The following is a 19,913-nucleotide window of genomic DNA, read 5'->3' on the forward strand; positions in this document are numbered from 1 at the left end:
CTCGCGCCAGATATCTGTTTCGAGCGACTTTCACCACGAGCACAACATCCCAGGCAACATAGCAAGAGCACCGGGCTCTCCATGGTTTGTTGTCGGGTCTGGGAGACGGCGCAGACGGAGGAGGGAGAGGAAGCAGAAGCGTGGCCGCAGGTCCAGCGTCTTGCTCAGGCTTAGGAAACAACCCCACAAGCCACTTCTACCGAGCATGTTCCTCTCCAATGCCAGATCCCTCGTACAGAAGATGGACGACCTGGAGTTACAACTCGCTGGAAACCGCTATGTTCGGGACTGTTGTGCTATGATTATCACCGAAACCTGGCTTCACCCGGAAATACCTGATGCTAGCATGCAGCTAGCCGGCCGCACTCTGCTCCGCCGGGACAGAACTAAGGACTCCAGTAAGAGCAGAGGAGGGGGGCTCTGTATTTACGTGCATGAGAACTGGTGCAACAACGGGACAATCATTGAACAGCACTGTTGCCCGGACGTGGAGTACATGTCTGTTAGATGTCGGCCTTTTTTTCTCCCGAGAGAGCTGTCTGTTGTTATCATCACGGCTGTGTATATTCCACCGGACGCCAAAGTAAACACAGCGCTCTCTCTTCTGCTGAACACCGTCAACGAACAGCAGCGGGCCCACCCCGACGGTGTTCATATCATGGCAGGGGATTTTAATAAGGCCAATCTAAAGACTGTACTCCCTAAGTTCTACCAGCACGTGAAGTGTTCTACAAAAGGCAAGAACACCCTTGACCACGTGTATACCAACGTGAAGCACGCGTACAGAGCTACACCCCTCCCCCAGCTTGGACAGTCAGACCATCTTTCCCTCCTGCTCTCTCCTACCTACACCCCCATCAGACGCCAGGCCAGGCCCATCACAAAGACTGTTATGACCTGGCCTGACGATGCACTCCCCAAACTTCAGGACTGCTTCCAACACACAAATTGGGACCTCTTCCATCAACAGGAGCTGGAGACAGCCACAGGAACGGTGCTGGACTACATACAGTTCTGCATCGGGAATGTGACTGTGGAAAAAAACATCCGGGTTTACCCCAACAAGAAACCCTGGATGACCAGCCAAGTCCGCACACTCCTCAGGGCCCGCGACGCAGCCTTCAGGTCAGGGGACAGGGCACTGTACAGTGCTGCTAGAGCCGACCTGAAGAGAGGGATTAAAAAAGCAAAGGCGGACCACAGGAGGTGCATAGAGTCCCATCTGTCCAGCAATAACTCACGGGAGGTGTGGCGGGGAATTCATGACATCACGAACTACAGAGGCTGCAATGTGACAACTGCGGATCAGAGTGCGACACTGGCAGAGGAGCTTAACTGTTTCTTTGCCCGTTTCGATACCCCCCAGCAACACTCATCTGCTCCAGCCCTGCCCCCGCCCCCACCGGGCTCCGGCACCACTCCACTCACTGTACAGGAGCACAGTGTCAGACGAGTGCTCCTGGCTGTGAACCCCAGGAAGGCTGCCGGACCAGACGGAGTACCTGGAAAGGTGCTCAGGGCGTGCGCCCACCAGCTCGCTCCCCCCCTCACCAGGATATTCAACCTCTCCCTGGCTCAGGCAGTCAACCCATCCTGCCTGAAGTCATCTACAATAATCCCGGTGCCGAAGAAGTCTCCCATCACCAGCCTGAATGATTACCGACCAGTGGCCCTCACTCCGGTAATCATGAAGTGCTTCGAGAGACTGGTTCTCCAGCACATCAAGGACCATATCCCTCCAGACTTTGACCCCCACCAGTTCGCATACCGGGCGAACAGATCCACAGAGGACGCCATCGCTGTTGCTCTCCACTCTGCTCTGAACCACCTGGAGCAGCAGCAGAGTTACGTCCGGATGCTCTCTGTGGATTATAGTTCTGCTTTCAATACAATAATCCCGGACAGACTCTGCAATAAACTGGACACACTTGGCCTCCCCCCTCTCACAAACGCCTGGATAAGGGACTTCCTAACGGACCGACCCCAGAATGTGAGACTTGGCCCCCTCTCATCCACCCGCACGCTGAGCATCGGCTCCCCACAGGGCTGTGTGCTGAGCCCCCTCCTCTACTGCCTCTACACCCATGACTGCAGTCCAGCCCACAGTGACAACCTTATCGTCAAGTTTGCTGACGATACCACAGTGGTCGGGCTCATCTCCAGGGGTGACGAGGCTGCCTACAGGGAGGAGGTCCTGAAGCTGACGGCCTGGTCTTCGGAGAACAACCTCGCTCTCAACACCAGCAAGACCAGAGAGATCATCGTCGACTTCAGGAGGAGCAGCACCGACCCTGCCCCCCTCTACATCAACGGCGAGCGTGTGGAGGGGGTCCACACCTTCAGGTACCTTGGAGTCCACATCTCTAACGACTTTTCCTGGACAGTCAACACCACAGCAATCACCAAGAAGGCTCAGCAGCGGCTACACTTCCCGAGAGTCCTCGGGAAGTACAACCTGAAGCCTGACCTGCTGCTGACCTTCTACCGCTCGTCCATCGAGAGCCTGCTGACCTACTGTATTAAAGTATGGTACGGCAGCTGCACTGCAGCAGACAGGGAGAGGCTGCAAAAAGTGGTCAAGACGGCTCAAAAGATCATCAGCCGCCCTCTCCCCTCTCTGATGGACATCTACACCTCCCGCTGCCTCAACAGAGCCAGTGCCATCATCAAGGACAGCACCCACCCTGGCTCTGACCTGTTCCACCTGCTGCCCTCTGGGAAGCGCTACAGGTGCATTAAAACCAAGATGAACAGGCTAAAAAACAGCTTCTTCCCCAGGGCCATAACCACCCTGAACAGACTTCCCCATTGACCCTCATAACTGCCTTCTCTTCGGTGCAATAACCCATTCCACCAACCACCCTGTTTCATGTATATATATATATATATATATATATATATATATATATATATATATATATATATATATATATATATATATATATCCATCCATCCATCCATCCATCCATCTTCCTCCGCTTATCCGAGGTCGGGTCGCGGGGGCAGCAGCCTAAGCAGGGAAGTCCCTCTCCCCAGCCACTTCGTCCAGCTCTTCCCGGGGGATCCTGAGGCGTTCCCAGGCCAGCCGGAAGACATAGTCTTCCCAACGTGTCCTGGGTCTTCCCCGTGGCCTCTTACCGGTCGGACGTGCCCTAAACACCTCCCTAGGGAGGCGTTCGGGTGGCATCCTGACCAGATGCCCGAACCACCTCATCTGGCTCCTCTCGATGTGGAGGAGCAGTGGCTTTACTTTGAGCTCCTCCCGGATGACAGAGCTTGTCACCCTATCTCTAAGGGAGAGACCCGCCACCCGGCGGAGGAAACTCATTTCGGCCGCTTGTACCCGTGATCTTGTCCTTTCGGTCATAACCCAAAGCTCATGACCATAGGTCAGGATGTGATCGTAGATCGACCGGTAGATTGAGAGCTTTGCCTTGCGGCTCAGCTCCTTCTTCACCACAACAGACCGATACAGCGTCCGCATTACTGAAGACGCAGCACCGATCCGCCTGTCGATCTCACGATCCACTCTTCCCTCACTCGTGAACAAGACTCCGAGGTACTTGAACTCCTCCACTTGGGGCAAGATCTCCTCCCCAACCCGGAGATGGCACTCCACCCTTTTCCGGGCGAGAACTATGGACTCGGACTTGGAGGTGCTGATTCTCATCCTAGTCGCTTCACACTCAGCTGCGAACCGATCCAGTGAGAGCTGAAGATCCTGGCCAGATGAAGCCATCAGGACCACATCATCTGCAAAAAGCAGAGACCTAATCCTGCAGCCACAAAGGGCAGCCTTGGCGGAGTCCAACGCTCACTGGAAACGTGTCCGACTTACTGCTGGCAATGCGGACCAAGCTCTGTGTATATATATATATATATATATATATATATATATATATATATATATATATATATATATATATATATATATATATATATATATATATATATATATATATATATATATATATGTGAGCCTCCAATGCCTCAGACTGGAAGTCTCTACAGAGAGTGGTGAGGACGGCGGAAAAGATCATGTCTCCTCTTCTTCCTATACAGGAGATCACAAAAAGCCGCTGCCGGACCAAGGCTCAGAAAATCTGCAAAGACTCCTCCCTCTCCCACCAAGGACTGTTTTCACTGCTGGACTCTAGAAAGAGGTTCTGCAGCCTCCGAAGCAGAACCTCCAGGTTCTGTAACAGCTTCTTCCCTCAGGCTGTAAGACTCTTGAACGCATCATAATTAAATTATCCCCTCAACTCCAAATTCCAAACTTACCAAATATGTGTTATATGTGTTTTATGTTGCACGATTGCACAAAGAAAAATTCCTAGTTTGTGAACCCGTTCTCAAACAATGGCAATAAAACTATTCTGATTCTGATTCTGAACTCCCCCCAAAATGGATTAACTCACTGGAATAAAAAAGACAATATAACATACATCCATAAACGGGGACGCATGTGAAAAAGTGCAATATATTTATCTGTACAGTAACCTATTTATTTATTTATATATGCACCTTATTGCTCTTTTATCCTGCACTACCATGAGCTTATGTAACGAAATTTCGTTCTTATCTGTACTGTAAAGTTCAAATTTGAATGACAATAAAAAGGAAGCCTAGTCTAGCCTAGTCTATGTATACATATTAGTTAAGTTAAAGTTAAAGTTAAAGTACCAATGATTGTCACACACACACTAGGTGTGGTGAAATTTGTCCTCTGCATTTGACCCATCCCCTTGATCACCCCCTGGGAGGTGAGGGGAGCAGTGGGCAGCAGCGTAGCCGCGCCCGGGAATCATTTTTGGTGATTTAACCCCCAATTCCAACCCCTGATGCTGAGTGCCAAGCAGGGAGGTAATGGGTCCCATTTTGTATACCGTAGTCTTTGGTATGACCCGGCCGGGGTTTGAACTCACAACCTACCGATCTCAGGGTTGTCCCTATGCCAATATTTTGGTACCGGTACCAGTACCGGTACCAAAATGTATTTCGATACTTTTCTAAAAAAAAAAAGGCGACCACAAAAAAATTTCACTTTTTCTCCTAAAATGTATTGCTGGGTATTGTGACCGAACAGCTACATTTTTGTTTCATCTGACATGACATGGACAAAGATAAGACCTTCTGGAGGAAAGTTCTGTGGTCAGATGAAACAAAAATTCCGCTGTTTGGCCACAATACCAGCAAGATGTTTGGAGGAGAAAAGGTGAGGCCTTCAACACCATGGAACATCTTCCTACCGTCAAGCATGGTGGTGGTAGTATTATGCTCTGGGCCTGTTTTGCTGCCAATGGGACTGATGTTTTACAGAGAGTAAATGGGACAATGAAAAAGGAGGATTACCTCCAAATTCTTCAGGACAACCTAAGATCATCAACCCGGAGGATGGGTTTTGGGCGCAGTTTGGTGTTCCAACAGGACAATGACCCCAAACACACGTCAAAAGTGGTAAAGGACCGGCTAAATCAGGCTAGAAGTAAGGTTTTAGAATGGCCTTCCCAAAGTCCTGACTTTAACGTTTGGACAATGCTGAAGAAACAAGTCCATGTCAGAAAACCAACAAATTTAGCTGAACTGCACCAATATTTCAAAAATTCAACCAGAAGCTTGCCAGAAGCTTGTAGATGGCTACCAAACGCGCCTTATTGCAGTAAAACTTGCCAAGGAAAATGTAACCAAATATTAACATTGCTGTATGGGGTGAATGAATGATGGGTTCTACATGTAAAGCGACTTTGGGTACTTAGAAAAGCGCTATTTAAATAACAGGTATTATTATTATGTATACTTTTGACCCAGCAGATTTGGTCACATTTTCCGTAGACCCATAATAAATTCATAAAAGTACCAAACTCCATGAAGGTTTTTTGTGACCAACAAGTATGTGCTCCAATCACTCTATCACAAAAACATAAGAGTTGTAGAAATTATTGACATTATGTTATTTACAAGTGCATGTAAACCTTTGACCACGACTGTACATACATACATACATACATACATACGTACGTATGTACGTATATACTGTATATATAAAGTTTAGATATTTGGACTCGAAATTAGAACTATATACTTGGTGAGAAGGTGAGTTTTTCCAGTGTAAGAGCTTGTTTTTTGGCAATATATCTTCCGAGGAAAGAAATCCTACTTTTGAGGATCACAAGTTTGCTATAAGACACAAAACTTCACAATACTAGTAAGTGTAGCTAATAATAAGTTTCAAAGATCACATATTACAAATTTCAATATCACTTTTAGGTTTTTAAAGCTTAAATATAATGTCTTATTTTAAAAAATCTTACCGCGATAATTTTGACTTGTTCCATTGGCAGATTTTTTGCTCATTACAACCAAAAATAACTTGTATTAATTTTTTTAAATAAGTATTTTTAAGAGGGGCATTTATTTTAGTGTTGGCGTCTCCGCCATTGTAGGCCGACAGAGTAGACAAAAAGCTTTCTCACTTTCCTCTTGTTGTGGGGCAGACTGGCTCATGCATGTAATGAAATTAATTATATTTATAAAGCGCTTTTCTCTAGAGACTCAAAGCGCTCTACATAGTGAAACCCATTATCTACGTTTTTAAGCTACATTTAAACCAGTGTGGGTTGGGTGGCACTGGGAGCAGGAGGGTGAAGTGTCTTGCTCAAGAACACAGTGGCAGTGATTAGGATGGCGGAAGCGGGGATGGAACTTGGAACCCTAAAGTTACTGGCACGGCCGCTCTACCAACCGAGCTATGCCGCCATGTTGCCATGCATCTCCACTGTTGCCATTTCTAAGACAAAGTAGCATATAGTTTAAACTTAATCTGTCAGTAGACTCACTATGGAAGCGCTAAAAACTACTGGTACAACAAAGATGACGAGGAAAAGACGCTATCAAAGTGGAGGCATGTAGAAAAGACCAGCCCACAAAATGGTGCATCCCGAAGAGACGGTCAGAAAGGGTCTGTAAAACATAATCTATGCAACATTTTGACCAAAGAACCACCATTACATGTTATGTAGACCACAAAGAAGTCTTTTAAATGTAGAAAAAAATCATAAGGACTAGAATCAGACCAACTGAAAAACCCCACAAAATTACCAAGAGTCAAAGGAAACATGGCAAAATTAGGATGCACGTTTTTGGGTCATTGTTTTATGGATTTGTTAAGTAGCCTCGTTGAGCTGTACACACATCACATAGACCAGGGGTCGGCAACCCGCGGCTCCGGAGCCGCATGCGGCTCTTTGACCACTCTGATGCGGCTCAGCTACATACTTGCCGACCCCCCGATTTTCCCAGGAGACTTATGGATCTCAGTGTCTCTCATAAATAACTCCCAGGGAAAAAATAATCCTATTTAGACTATAAATACTAGATAAAGGGCGTGCCCTGATTGCACTGCAGTAATTGTCCTCTATAGCATTTACATACAGCATGCCAGTCCAGCCGCATGTTGCATGTTGTTATTAATCGCACACACAGGAGACAGCAAAGATTACTTACTCATCAGCCACACAGCTTACACTGACGGTAGCCGTATCAAACAACTTTAACATTGTTACGTTACAAATATGCGCCACACTGTGAACCCACACCAAAAAAGAATGAAAAACACATTTCTGGAGAACATCTGCACTGTAACACAACATAAACACAACACAACCATTACCCAGAATCCCATGCAGTCCTAACTCTTCCGGTCTAGATTATACACCCCGCTACCACAACCCCCCCACACATCAACCCCCCCCCCCCCTCTCCTTGCGTTGGTTGAGCGGAAGAGTTAGTGCTGCATGGGATTCTGGGTATTGGTACCGTCAGTGTAAGATGTGTATTGGTACCGTCAGTGTAAGATGTGTATTGGTACCGTCAGTGTCAGATGTGTATTGGTACCGTCAGTGTAAGATGTGTGGTTGCTGAACTAGTACGGAAGAGTTAGTGCTGCATGGGATTCTGGGTATTGGCACCGTCAGTGTAAGATGTGTGGTTGCTGAGGTAGTACGCCTTGCTGCCACTTACGTGTGGTCTAGCAGGTACACTGTTAGGGCAGACTGTAGAGGGCAGTGTCATCACGCTCTGATATTCGGGAGTCTCCCGGGGAAAAATGAGAGGATTGGCAAGTATGACGCTATCAAGCGCCATTCATTCAAAACTCGCGGGCTGCACTAACATCAAATGTCCACATTAAAGTGCGTGCCGGTGCGTGTGTCGGAGACCCCTGGTTAATATAGCACAAAGCATTTAAGCTCTGTATGCAGTGTTTTTCATTTTAAATTGTAAATTTTTTTTGTGGCTCCCATCACTTTCTTTAATTTGTGAAACTTGCCAAAATGGCTCTTTGAGTGGTAAAGGTTGCCGACCCCTGACATAGACCAATACAATTCTGTATTCATATATTGTGCTCATTTTTGTTTTATTCCTGTTCATATTTTTTGTACATAGAGCAGTGGTCTTCAATGTTTTCCTGGCCGAGAACCCTCAAACTGATGGAGAGACGGAGTGGGGACCCCCAACCTGTATACAATTGTGTTTTAAATGAAACTAGTCCAACAGGTAACTTGTTATTGTGCCATACTAAGACATTCCAATAATACAGTGTAACGCCGCTAATAGCAAGGTAGCAACTAGTGCGTTAATAGCCAGCTATCTTAAATGCTAACATGAATATAATAATATAATTATTCATGTTTTTTTGTTTTTTTTTAAACCTGCAAGGTACAGTGATAGGGTGGCCATTACACTAACATTTGACAGGCATTTACATTTTGTGGAAAAATTGCTGTGGGAATAGAAATAAATACCCCCCTGCAGTGCCTCTGCGGACCCTCTATAGCAGGAGTGTCCAAACTACGGCCCTCGGGCCAAGTGCCGCCCGCCAGCATCTTCAATTTGGCCCACGAGACAACATCAGTCCAAAGAGCAACTTGGCTGTGCGCGGGTGTTTTCATATCATATACAAATAGCCAGCGGTCTATTAACTGACATTTTTCTGACGCCAAGTTAGTGACTATTAATTGTACATCTATTTAGGTACATGCACAGAATTAACTTATATGACTCAATCCAAACAACCTTCCCTAGTCATGGTGCAGGGACCAGCTCATTAAATTTTGTGGATATTTTAAGAAATGTCCAATAAACATAAAAAAAAAATCTAAATCACACCCATTCATTATAGTACATGATGGGAAAAATGTAAAACATAATATAAATATATATATGTACATGTATACATACATATATTTATAATGTGCCACAACCCCACAAAAGAGAGAATCTACAAAAAAAAAGTGTTCCGCTTACTGTCCTCGCCAAGGCACAACATTCCAGGCTGCTCCGGAATACTTGGGAAGACTGTGTGCAGACAAAAAGCAAGAATAAGAACGTAAGAACTATTTTTCTTTCCCCTTCATCCATCATCACAAACAGTGAAACAAAAGGGGAACAACATACAGTACTTTACATGAGCTAGAACAATATGTGATATTAAATCAAATGAAAATTGGGGTAACAATAAACTTTTTTTTTTCTATATATATAAACATACCATGTAGCAGCAGTCCCGACCTTTTTGTTCGATTGTAAAGACGAAACGCTTCCTCCAGCTCCATTTGAGATGAGATGGTACAAGGGTCTCCTGCAGACATAGCCACACAATTCCAGTAAATCACAACCTTACTGGGGTCAAAGGTCACACTAGTTCAATACCAGCGGTCTACAAGTCCCAATTTTCTAGGGCTGGGCGATACGGCTGAGAGCTGTATCACAATATAAGTGTTTACACTAGTTGATATCGATAATTATTGATATCGATAAAAAAGTACCAGTAGAAAAATAAATTAAACGTAACCTTCCTCAGATTATAATGCCTCAGCTATCAAGGCAGAAAGGACATGTCAACACAAGCATGGAAAACACTAAAACATGTAAACAAAATAGTAAAATCACATTGAACACTTAATAAACTCTTAAAATGAAGGTGCAAAAATAAGGAATATGTAAGAAATGTTTCATAAAGTGTAAGAAAATAGTGCAAAGAGTGAAAATGTAAACAGAGAGAAACCTGAGAAGAACTATTTTCTGCAGGTTTAGTGGCAGGAAGTTACAGCTGTGCTCTAAAGGGTGAGCGTGACTAAGGTGGTGTGGTGCATAGCATAATTTACAGACCACATTGGTCTGACTACAGTCCCTTGAAAAAAATCAAAAAAACTGTCCAGGTGACTTTTCCTCTTTTATCCACAATTTCTCCATTTTGACTTTCTCTTCTCACTCAATGCAAAGAATCAACCAAACTTGATAGTTGATACGGTTACCTGATTGGCTGTTAGCGTGTCAGTAACATCAGTGATCAGTGATGACTTCCTGCGTTGCTCGGTTACCAGAGAGCAAGTGCCTTTTTTCATGCAACCAACGTTGCTTCCATACTTACGTTTTCTTCCCAAGAAGAAGAATATTTACGTGTCTATCGTGATATATTTTGACATCGTTTTATCGCACAGCCCTTGCAAATATTATACATTGCAAAACGCGTTCAATTGAGAATCGAAATCAAATCGTTCAGTTGTTGGAAGATTCACAACTTTTGTGTGATTTGCGCCAAATTTTCTGCAAAAGTTCCACAAAAAAACCCATCACACAACACATCATGTTATCGGCCTCCTAAAGTGCCAGCATTGCTTCAACTGTGTTTTGAAGACGCGTAGTGCTAAAGAAGTTGCCCCAATAAAAATATTGTGATGTGCATCAAACAAAAACATGTTACTAAACCAGCTGTCACTAAGACACGCCCCTGTGACCTTATTTGAAAGCATTTGTCAGTGAGACACACCCACCTTCATCATCAATCCACTTGAGCGTGATGGGCTGATGTTTGGTGAAACTGCACATGGTTCTCACCTCGTCACAGAGCTCCACGAAGGTTAACGTGGTGGTCAGGTCCGTGATTAACATGTCCCTGAATGTGGACACACAACAGACAGGATCAGTAATTCTCAAACTGTGGTACGGCTCCAACTAGTGGTACGCCACAGAGTCCCTCAATTAAATGTTGTAATAACGTGACTCGAGCCGTTAGCAAAGCTTTATCAGCCTCAAACTCCCAGCCAGTCAACACGCGAAACACGTAGCAATGATGCCTTCAGTTAAACACTGAATAAACTATATGTGCGACATAACATAAGACCTGGTCCTCTATAATACAAATGCAATTTTGAAAAATTAAAAACATGAAATACTTTACAATATATAGTATCAACCGATGACAAGAAAATGAAAGGAAATTCAAATAAAAAAATGTTTAATTAATTTTAAAAAGTTTGCAACTGCTTTTCGTCATGCGAAATAGTGGAGGTTGTTTGTTAATAATGATGAGTACGACAAAACTAGTACAATGTTTTTTCAACTTTTTTGTGCAAATCATTTTATTTGATTAATTTTTTAAGTACTGCATTTTATTTCCCTATATTCAAACACAGTGTTACTGTTCAAACTGTGTGCAATGTTACGGTGGCCAAAAATATTAAATATACTTGTTAAATAAAACCTCTGCCTTGTTTTCAATGAATACTTGGGTCCATTACGCTACTGTATTTTAATGTTGGTCATTGAGGTGGTACATGGAGAGCCAAGTGTGTTCTGAGGAAAAAGTTTGACAACCACAGGACTAGATCAAGGTTGAGTCTAAGGCTGCAGCTAACGATTATTTTTCTATCGATTAATCTATAGATTATTTTTTCGATTAATCGGTTAATCTATAGATTATTTTTTCCGATTAATCTATAGATTATTTTTCCTTTTACAGATTATTTTTTTATTCAAAATGAAGATGAAAAAATAAATGTAGGCCCGTTTTTTCAAAAGGCATGGCTTTTATTTACAAAAAAAAAGAAGTATGGCCACTCAGTCAACATTGACAACAACATGACTAAATATTCTGTAACAATGTAAACATTTAAAACTTTTAACATTCAACAAAATTAAAAGTAGCTTATTTGCTTTTTAATGTGCAAATATAAAAGTCAACATCCAGTGCAAATCTTAATATTCTGCAATAGTATAAGCATTTCAAAAGTAAAAGTATTGCTTATTTTGCTTTAAAATGTGCAAAAATAAAGATAAACATCCAATACAAAAAAGTGCAAAACGAAATATTCTGTAACAACAGTGTAAACATTTCAACAAAAGTGAAAGTATTGCTTATTTGCTAAAATGTGCAAAAATATAGATAAACATCCAATACAAAAAAGTGCCAATCTAAATATTCTGGAGCACTGTAAACATTAAGTATTGCTTTTAAAATGTGCAAAATAAACATCCAGTCCAACACAGTACACAATAACCAATTCTACTCATTCCAGTGAGTGTCTAACAGTTGTAATGAAGAAAGGTTAGCATGTCTACATGCTTTGGTTCTTTTCTTGTTTACAATATTCCCAGCAGCTGAAAATAGGCGCTCAGAAGGGGACGATGTGGCCGGAACTGAGAGCTAATTAGCCTTCACCTCAAGCCAGGATTGCGAGTGAGCTGAGCTGCAGTTTAAGTTTCTAGAAGGTCAACGGGCTCATAGTGATGTTACTAGTAGTTGACTGGGAGGTGTTTATTATCATTTGGGGAGAGTCCGCTGCCTGATGCTCACCTGCTAAACACCTATCTGCTCCACCCTGAAGCGCTGACTACATGCGCTCTGAATACGCACTGCTGATTGGCTGATAATGCTTCGTGTGTACCAATCAGATGGTTGTGTGGGTGGGACAATGCTGCGTGTGTACCAATCAGATGGTTGTGTGGGTGGGACAATGCTGCGTGTGTACCAATCAGATGGTTGTGTGGGTGGGACAATGCTGCGTGCTGAGACAGAGGCAGACGGAGCAAAGCAGCTTGTTAAGACTTTAGCAGCTAAAGTTAGCTTTAGCTTAGAAACTCGTTCGGTACACCCCCGTACCGAACCAAAAGCCCCGTACCGAAACGGTTAAATACAAAACACGTACCGTTACACCCCTAGCAGATACAAATGACACATTCATGTTTTTGTGTAATGATGACAACGTATGCACGCGCGGACGATTGACTAGTTGATGGTTTTCTTTTCAAATGTTCGTCCATAGCCGTTGTGCTGCTATGATAGGCCATTTCCGCTCGACACAGTGTGCATACAACAACATTATTAGGCCGTTTATTGAAATACTCCCACACTTTTGACCACTTTTGGCATGCTTTTCCCCCCTCGCTCGCACCGCTCGCATCGTCTTCTTTGATCGTCTGCTTTGCGCTTCGCCATGACGGTAGTGTGACGTCATTATGCGACGCGTCGACGCACAAAAACGGCGTCGACGTATTTACGTAACCGATGACGTCGACTACGTCGACGCGTCGTTTCAGCCTTAGTTGAGTCCCTCTCTCTTCTCTTTATGGATAAGATGGATAAGGACAAAAAAGGTTGGCAAATCCCACTCTTGATGCAATGTGACCTTTGAACTGTTTTATTGTACTGTATATACTGTTCTCAAGAAAGTGCAGCACTCAAAGACTGGCCATGCCAAAAATAGAAAACTAATATTTCTTTGACTTTGTGCTCAACAGCCTGGACTAGTTTAGCACAGGTTACCAGCCTCCACACCACTAGTTGGCATAGTCAGTGAATGTCACAGTGAACCCCGTAAGATCCGAGCAAAACATCCTCTCTTACTTGCTAGCGTTATCTTGTAGCGACAGATGGTCATAACTCTGTTTTTTCCAAGCATAATTGTGAAGAAAGTGAGTGTCAAGGACAGTGCTGAGAAGAAGTGAATTGAAGAAAGAAAACATCAAAAACAGGACAGAGCGTGTAGCAGCTGGAGCTTAGCACTGCTAGTCTTTCCCAACCACCGCTTAAACAAGATTTGATTGATTGATAGATTGAAACTTTTATTAGTAGATTGCACAGTACAGTACATATTCCGTACAATTGACCACTAAATGGTAACACCCGAACAAGTTTTTCAACTTGCTTAAGTCGGGGTCGACGTTAATCAATTCATGGTATACAAATATATACTATCAGCATAATACAGTCATCACACAAGTTAATCATCAGAGTATACATTGAATTATTTACATTATTTACAATCGGGGGGGATATAACTGGAATAATATGATACGAGATTGTCCATTTGTCCATTTTCTACCATGTGTCCTGCAGCCTATCCCAGCTCACTTTAGGTAAAAAGCTGAAAATTGCATCCTTTTTCTTAACCACTTATCTGCAATAGGGCCCCGGATAAGCTGCAGCCTATCCCAGCGGACTGCAGGCAAGAGGTGGGGAGTAAACTGGACTAACAAAAATGTCATATCATGGTTATCGAAAGCGAAATGATAATGCTTATCATTACTACCGGTATGAAAATCACGTATACACACTGAAATCTTTTAACCAATGTTTTGTTTTTTGTTTAAACAATACTGCGTCTTCATGTTAGCAGTTAAGCTACAAAGGGCATTAGCGATTATAGACAACGGGTTGAACTTATGTTGAACACACTTACGGCTGATTAGAGCTAAATTTACTGTGTTACATTTACTTAAGTAACTGTTAGGATAAATCGTAGTTGTCAGAGTATTTGTGTTAGCCTTTAAGCTAGCTAATGAGCTAGGGCGAGCATGCTTCTCCAGTAAATGAGCAGTATCACTGGTCCGTGAGTTTATCAAAGTGGTACCAATCATGGTTTTAGGATCATTTTAATTTAATACGGTAATACTAACCGTCAGGAGTTATACCACAGTTCCGTTTTTTGTAAGGTCCCTCATTACAGAGGTGGGTAGTACTAGTAACGCGCTAAATTCACTGTTTGGACAAATTGTCAGAGTAGTTTTAGTTGCATTTTTTTTACTTTCACTTTAGTATTCTTGTGAAAAAGAGATGCTACTTTTACTTTGCTAAATTGAGTTTTATTCCGATCGCTATATCTATACATGTTATCAGTACATTTATTTAATATTTATAATTATTGTTTACTGCTTACAAAGACGTATTGATTTGGCTCGTTGGAGAGACTTCTGTCGCATGAATCTGTTTCACCAATCAAACAGAGCCTAGCAGTCACGTGACCGCACTCCAACTACGTAATGTAAAAAGTGACATGACATCATAGCTCTTTACTTACAAAGTATGAAAAAGAACATTTACAGTTGTGGTCAAAAGTTTACATACACTTGTAAAAAACATAATATCATGGCTGTCTTGAGTTTCCAATAATTTCTACAACTCTTATATTTTTGTGATAGAGTGATTGGAGCACATACTTGTTTGTCACAAAAAACATTCATGAAGTTTGGTTCTTTTATGAATTTATTATGGGTCTACTGAAAATGTGTCCAAATCTGCTGGGTCAAAAGTATACATACAACAATGTTAATATTTGGTTACATGTCCCTTGGCAAGTTTCACTGCAATAAGGTGCTTTTGGTAGCCATCCACAAGCTTCTGGTTGAAATTTTGACCACTCCTCTTGACAAAATTGGTGCAGTTCAGCTAAATTTGTTGGATTAATGAAATGGACTTGTTTCTTCAGCATTGTCCACATGTTCTCAATGGGGTTTAAGTCAGGACATTGGGAAGGCCATTCTAGAACCTTACTTCTAGCATGATTTAGCCATTCCTTTACCACTTTTGACGTGTGTTTGGGGTCGTTGTCCTGTTGGAACACCCAACTGCGCCCAAGACCCAACCTGATGATTTTAGGTTTTCCTGAAGAATTTGGAGGTAATCCTCCTTTTTCATTGTCCCATTTACTCTCTGTAAAGCACCAGTTCCTTTGGCAGCAAAACAGGCCCAGAGCATAATACTACCACCACCATGTTTGACGGTAGGATTGGTGTTCCTGGGATTAAAGGCCTCACCTTTTCTCCTCCAAACATATTGTTGGGTATTGTGGCCAAACAGCTGAATTTGTGTTTCATCTGACCACAGAACTTTCCTCCACAAGGTCTTATCTTTGTCCATGGGATCAGCAGCAAACTTTAGACGAACCTTAAGGTGTCGCTTCTGGAGAAAGGGTTTCCTTTTTGCATGGTAGCCTCTCAGTCCATGGCGATGCAAAACACGCCTGACTGTGGACACTGACACCTGTGTTCCAGCAGCTTCCAATTCATTGCAGACCTGCTTTTCGGTGGTTCTCGGTTGACTCTTGATCCTGACCAATTTTGTCTCAGCAGCAGGTGATAGCTTGCGTTTTCTTCCTGATCGTGGCAGTGTCAAAACTGTGCCATGCACTTTATACTTACGAACAATTGTCTGCACAGTTGCTCTTGGGACCTTAAGCTGCTTTGAAATGGCTCCAAGTGACTTTCCTGACTTGTTCAAGTCAATGATTATTTTTTTCAGATCTGTGCTGAGTTCCTTTGACTTTCCCATTGTCGCGTTTGTAACCGAGTCTAATGACTGCATCACATGAGCCCTATTTAAATGGGCTCAGAGAAGTCAACAGGTTTTGTCAATCATAATCACACACATGAAGTTAAAGGCCTACTGAAATGAAATGTTTTTATTTAAACGGGAATAGCAGATCCATTCTATGTGTCATACTTGATCATTTTGCGATATTGCCTAATTTTTGCTGAAAGGATTTAGTAGAGAAAATCGACGATAAAGTTCGCAACTTTTGCTCGCTGATAAAAAAAGCCTTGCCTGTACCGGAAGTAGCGTGACGTCACAGGAGCTAGTATTCCTCACAATTCCCCATTGTTTACAATGGAGCGAGAGAGATTCGGACAGAGAAAGTGACGATTACCCCATTAATTTGAGCGAGGATGAAAGATTCGTAGATGAGGAACGTTACAGTGAAGGACTTGAGAGGCAGTGATGGACGTATCTTTTTTCGCTCTGACCGTAACTTAGGTACAAGCTGGCTCATTGGATTCCATACTCTCTCCTTTTTCTATTGTAGATCACAGATTTGTATTTTAAACCACCTCGGATACTATATCCTCTTGAAAATGAGAGTCGAGAACGCGAAATGGACATTCACAGTGACTGAACATGTAAATACACGATTAATAATATTCAGCTTTGCGAAGCTAAAAAAATAGAAGCTAACCTAGCAGCGTAGCCAACGTGATAGCATAGCAGTCTCAAATGCAGATAGAAACTAAATTTTAAAAAACCCTGACTGGATGGATAGACAGAAGATCAAAATACTATTAAACCATGAACATGTAAATACACGATTAATAATATTCAGCTTTGCGAAGCTAAAAAAAATAGAAGCTAACCTAGCAACGTAGCCAACGTGATAGCATCAGTCTCAAATGCAGATAGAAACTAAATTAAAAAAAACCCTGACTGGATGGATAGACAGAAGATCAAAAATACTATTAAACCATGAACATGTAAATACACGATTAATAATATTCAGCTTTTCGAAGCTAAAAAAAATAGAAGCTAACCTAGCTACGTAGCCAACGTGATAGCATAGCAGTCTCAAATGCAGATAGAAACTAAATTTAAAAAAACCCTGACTGGATGGATAGACAGAAGATCAAAAATACTATTAAACCATGAACATGTAAATACACAATTAATAATATTCAGCTTTTCGAAGCTAAAAAAATAGAAGCTAACCTAGCTACGTAGCCAACGTGATAGCATAGCAGTCTCAAATGCAGATAGAAACTAAATTTAAAAAAAACCTGACTGGATGGATAGACAGAAGATCAAAAATACTATTAAACCATGAACATGTAAATACACGATTAATAATATTCAGCTTGGCGAAGCTAAAAAGACAGAAGCTAACTTAGATGCGGCGGCGGGCTTACTCACTGTAGTGCGTCTGCTATCCTGCTCAAAACACAACACAACCTCCTGGTGTTGGTGTTGCTGTAGTCCGCCGTTCCACCGATCGCACCTACAACTTTCTTATTTGCAGTCTCCATTGTCCATTAAACAAATTGCAAAAGATTCACCAACACAGATGTCCAGAATACTGTGGAATTTTGTCGAAGAAAACAGAGGTATTTGAATTGGGTCCAAACACTTCCCTTGACCTTGTGACGTCACGCGCATACGTCATCATACCGCAACGTTTTCAAGCGGAAGTTTCAGTAGGCCTTTAAAGGCCTACTGAAACCCACTACTACCGACCACGCAGTCTGATATTTATATATCAATGATGAAATCTTAACATTGCAACACATGCCAATACGGCCGGGTTAACTTATAAAGTGCAATTTTAAATTTCCCGGGAAACTTCTGCTTGAAAACGTCTACGTATGATGACGTATGCGTGTGACGTCACGACGGCAACGGAAGTATTCGGACCCAATGTGTCACCATACAAACTGCTCTGTTTTCATCGAAAAATTCCACAGTATTCTGGACATCTGTGTTGGTGAATCTTTTGCAATTTGTTTAACGGACAATGAAGACTGCAAAGAAGAAAGTTGTAGGTGCGATCGGTGTATTAGCGACTGTCTGTAGCAACACCAACACTAGGAGGTTGTGTTGTGTTTGAGCTGGATAGCAGACGCGCTACCGTGAGTACAGCTTTGGCTTTCAAACATTTGATCGCTTGCCCGTACGTGCGTGGCGCTATGTGCATGTCACGTACGTAACTTTGGGGAAATATATGTTTCTTGCCGACTCTGATGGCGGCCGGGGTGTCGTTGAAAGCTACAACGCCTGTCGCCGCTCCGTAGCTAAGTTGGCTTCAATTGTTAAGCTTCGCCAAGTTGGAAATTATTAACCGTGTATTTACATGTTCATGGTTCAATAGTATTGTTGATCTTCTGTCTATCCTTCCAGTCAGGGTTTTTTTTATATTTTGTTTCTATCTGCATTTGAGCCTGATGCTATCACGTTAGCTCCGTAACTAAGTTAGCTTCAATTGTTAAGCTTCGCCAAGCTGGAAATTATTAACCGTGTATTTACATGTTCATGGTTTAATAGTATTGTTGATCTTCTGTCTATCCTTCCAGTCAGGGTTTTTTAAAAATGTTGTTTCTATCTGCATTTGAGCCTGATGCTATCACGTTAGCTCTGTAGCTAAAGAGCTTCACCGATGTATTGTCGTGGAGATAAAAGTCACTGTGAATATCCATTTCGCGTTCTCGACTCTCATTTTCAAGAGGATATAGTATCCGAGGTGGTTTAAAATACAAATCCGTGATCCACAATAGAAAAAGGAGAAAGTGTGGAATCCAATGAACCCTTGTACCTAAGTTACGGTCAGAGCGAAAAAAGATACACCCTGCACTACACTCTAGTCCTTCACTCTAACGTTCCTCATCCACAAATCTTTCATCCTCGCTCAAATTAATGGGGTAATCGTTGCTTTCTCGGTCCGAATCTCTCTCGCTCCATTGTAAACAACGGGGAATTGTGAGGAATCCTTCCTCCTGTGACGTCACGCTACTTCCAGTAGAGTCAAGGCTTTTTTTTATCAGCGACCAAAAGTTGCGAACTTTATCGTCGTTGTTCTATACTAAATCCTTTCAGCAAAAATATGGCAATATTGCGAAATGATCAAGTATGACACATAGAATGGATCTGCTATTCCCGTTTGAATAAAAACTATTCATTTCAGTAGGCCTTTAAGAGGTCATGCCATGACATTAAGCTAATTTGATTTGATTGTAACTTTTCTACATAACCAAAATTGATAACATTGCTGTATGTATACTTTTGACCCAGCAGATTTGGTCACTTTTTCAGTAGACCCATAATAAATTCATAAAAGAACCAAACTTCATGAATGTAAGTATGTGCTCCAATCACTCTATCACAAACAAATAAGAGTTGTAGAAATTATTGGAAACTCAAGACAGACATGACATAAGTCCTTCACAAGTGTATGTAAACTTTTGACCACGACTGTATATCATCTGTTTCAGCAGAAATGTTGACATTTTGGCCTACAAGAATTTTACTTACAAATAGAGAA

General features: G+C 42.4%; 1 protein-coding gene across 3 annotated transcripts in view; it reads right to left on the bottom strand.

Annotated features, from left to right (window-relative positions):
- Window positions 1-19,913, bottom strand: part of prkcz (protein kinase C, zeta) — a 197,280-nt gene that overhangs the window by 171,215 nt on the left and 6,152 nt on the right. For all 3 annotated transcript variants that reach the window (XM_062054179.1, XM_062054177.1, XM_062054178.1), the window contains exons 2-4: window positions 10,833-10,954; window positions 9,548-9,637; window positions 9,304-9,354 (exon numbers count right to left, since the gene is read on the bottom strand). In XM_062054179.1, the coding sequence (XP_061910163.1) occupies window positions 9,304-9,354; window positions 9,548-9,637; window positions 10,833-10,950 (259 nt within the window). In that variant the 5' untranslated portion in view covers window positions 10,951-10,954. The remainder of the gene's footprint in view (window positions 1-9,303; window positions 9,355-9,547; window positions 9,638-10,832; window positions 10,955-19,913) is intronic.

Source organism: Entelurus aequoreus, linkage group LG07, assembly GCF_033978785.1.
Source record: "Entelurus aequoreus isolate RoL-2023_Sb linkage group LG07, RoL_Eaeq_v1.1, whole genome shotgun sequence".
In the NCBI taxonomy this organism is placed as follows: Eukaryota; Metazoa; Chordata; class Actinopteri; order Syngnathiformes; family Syngnathidae; genus Entelurus; species Entelurus aequoreus.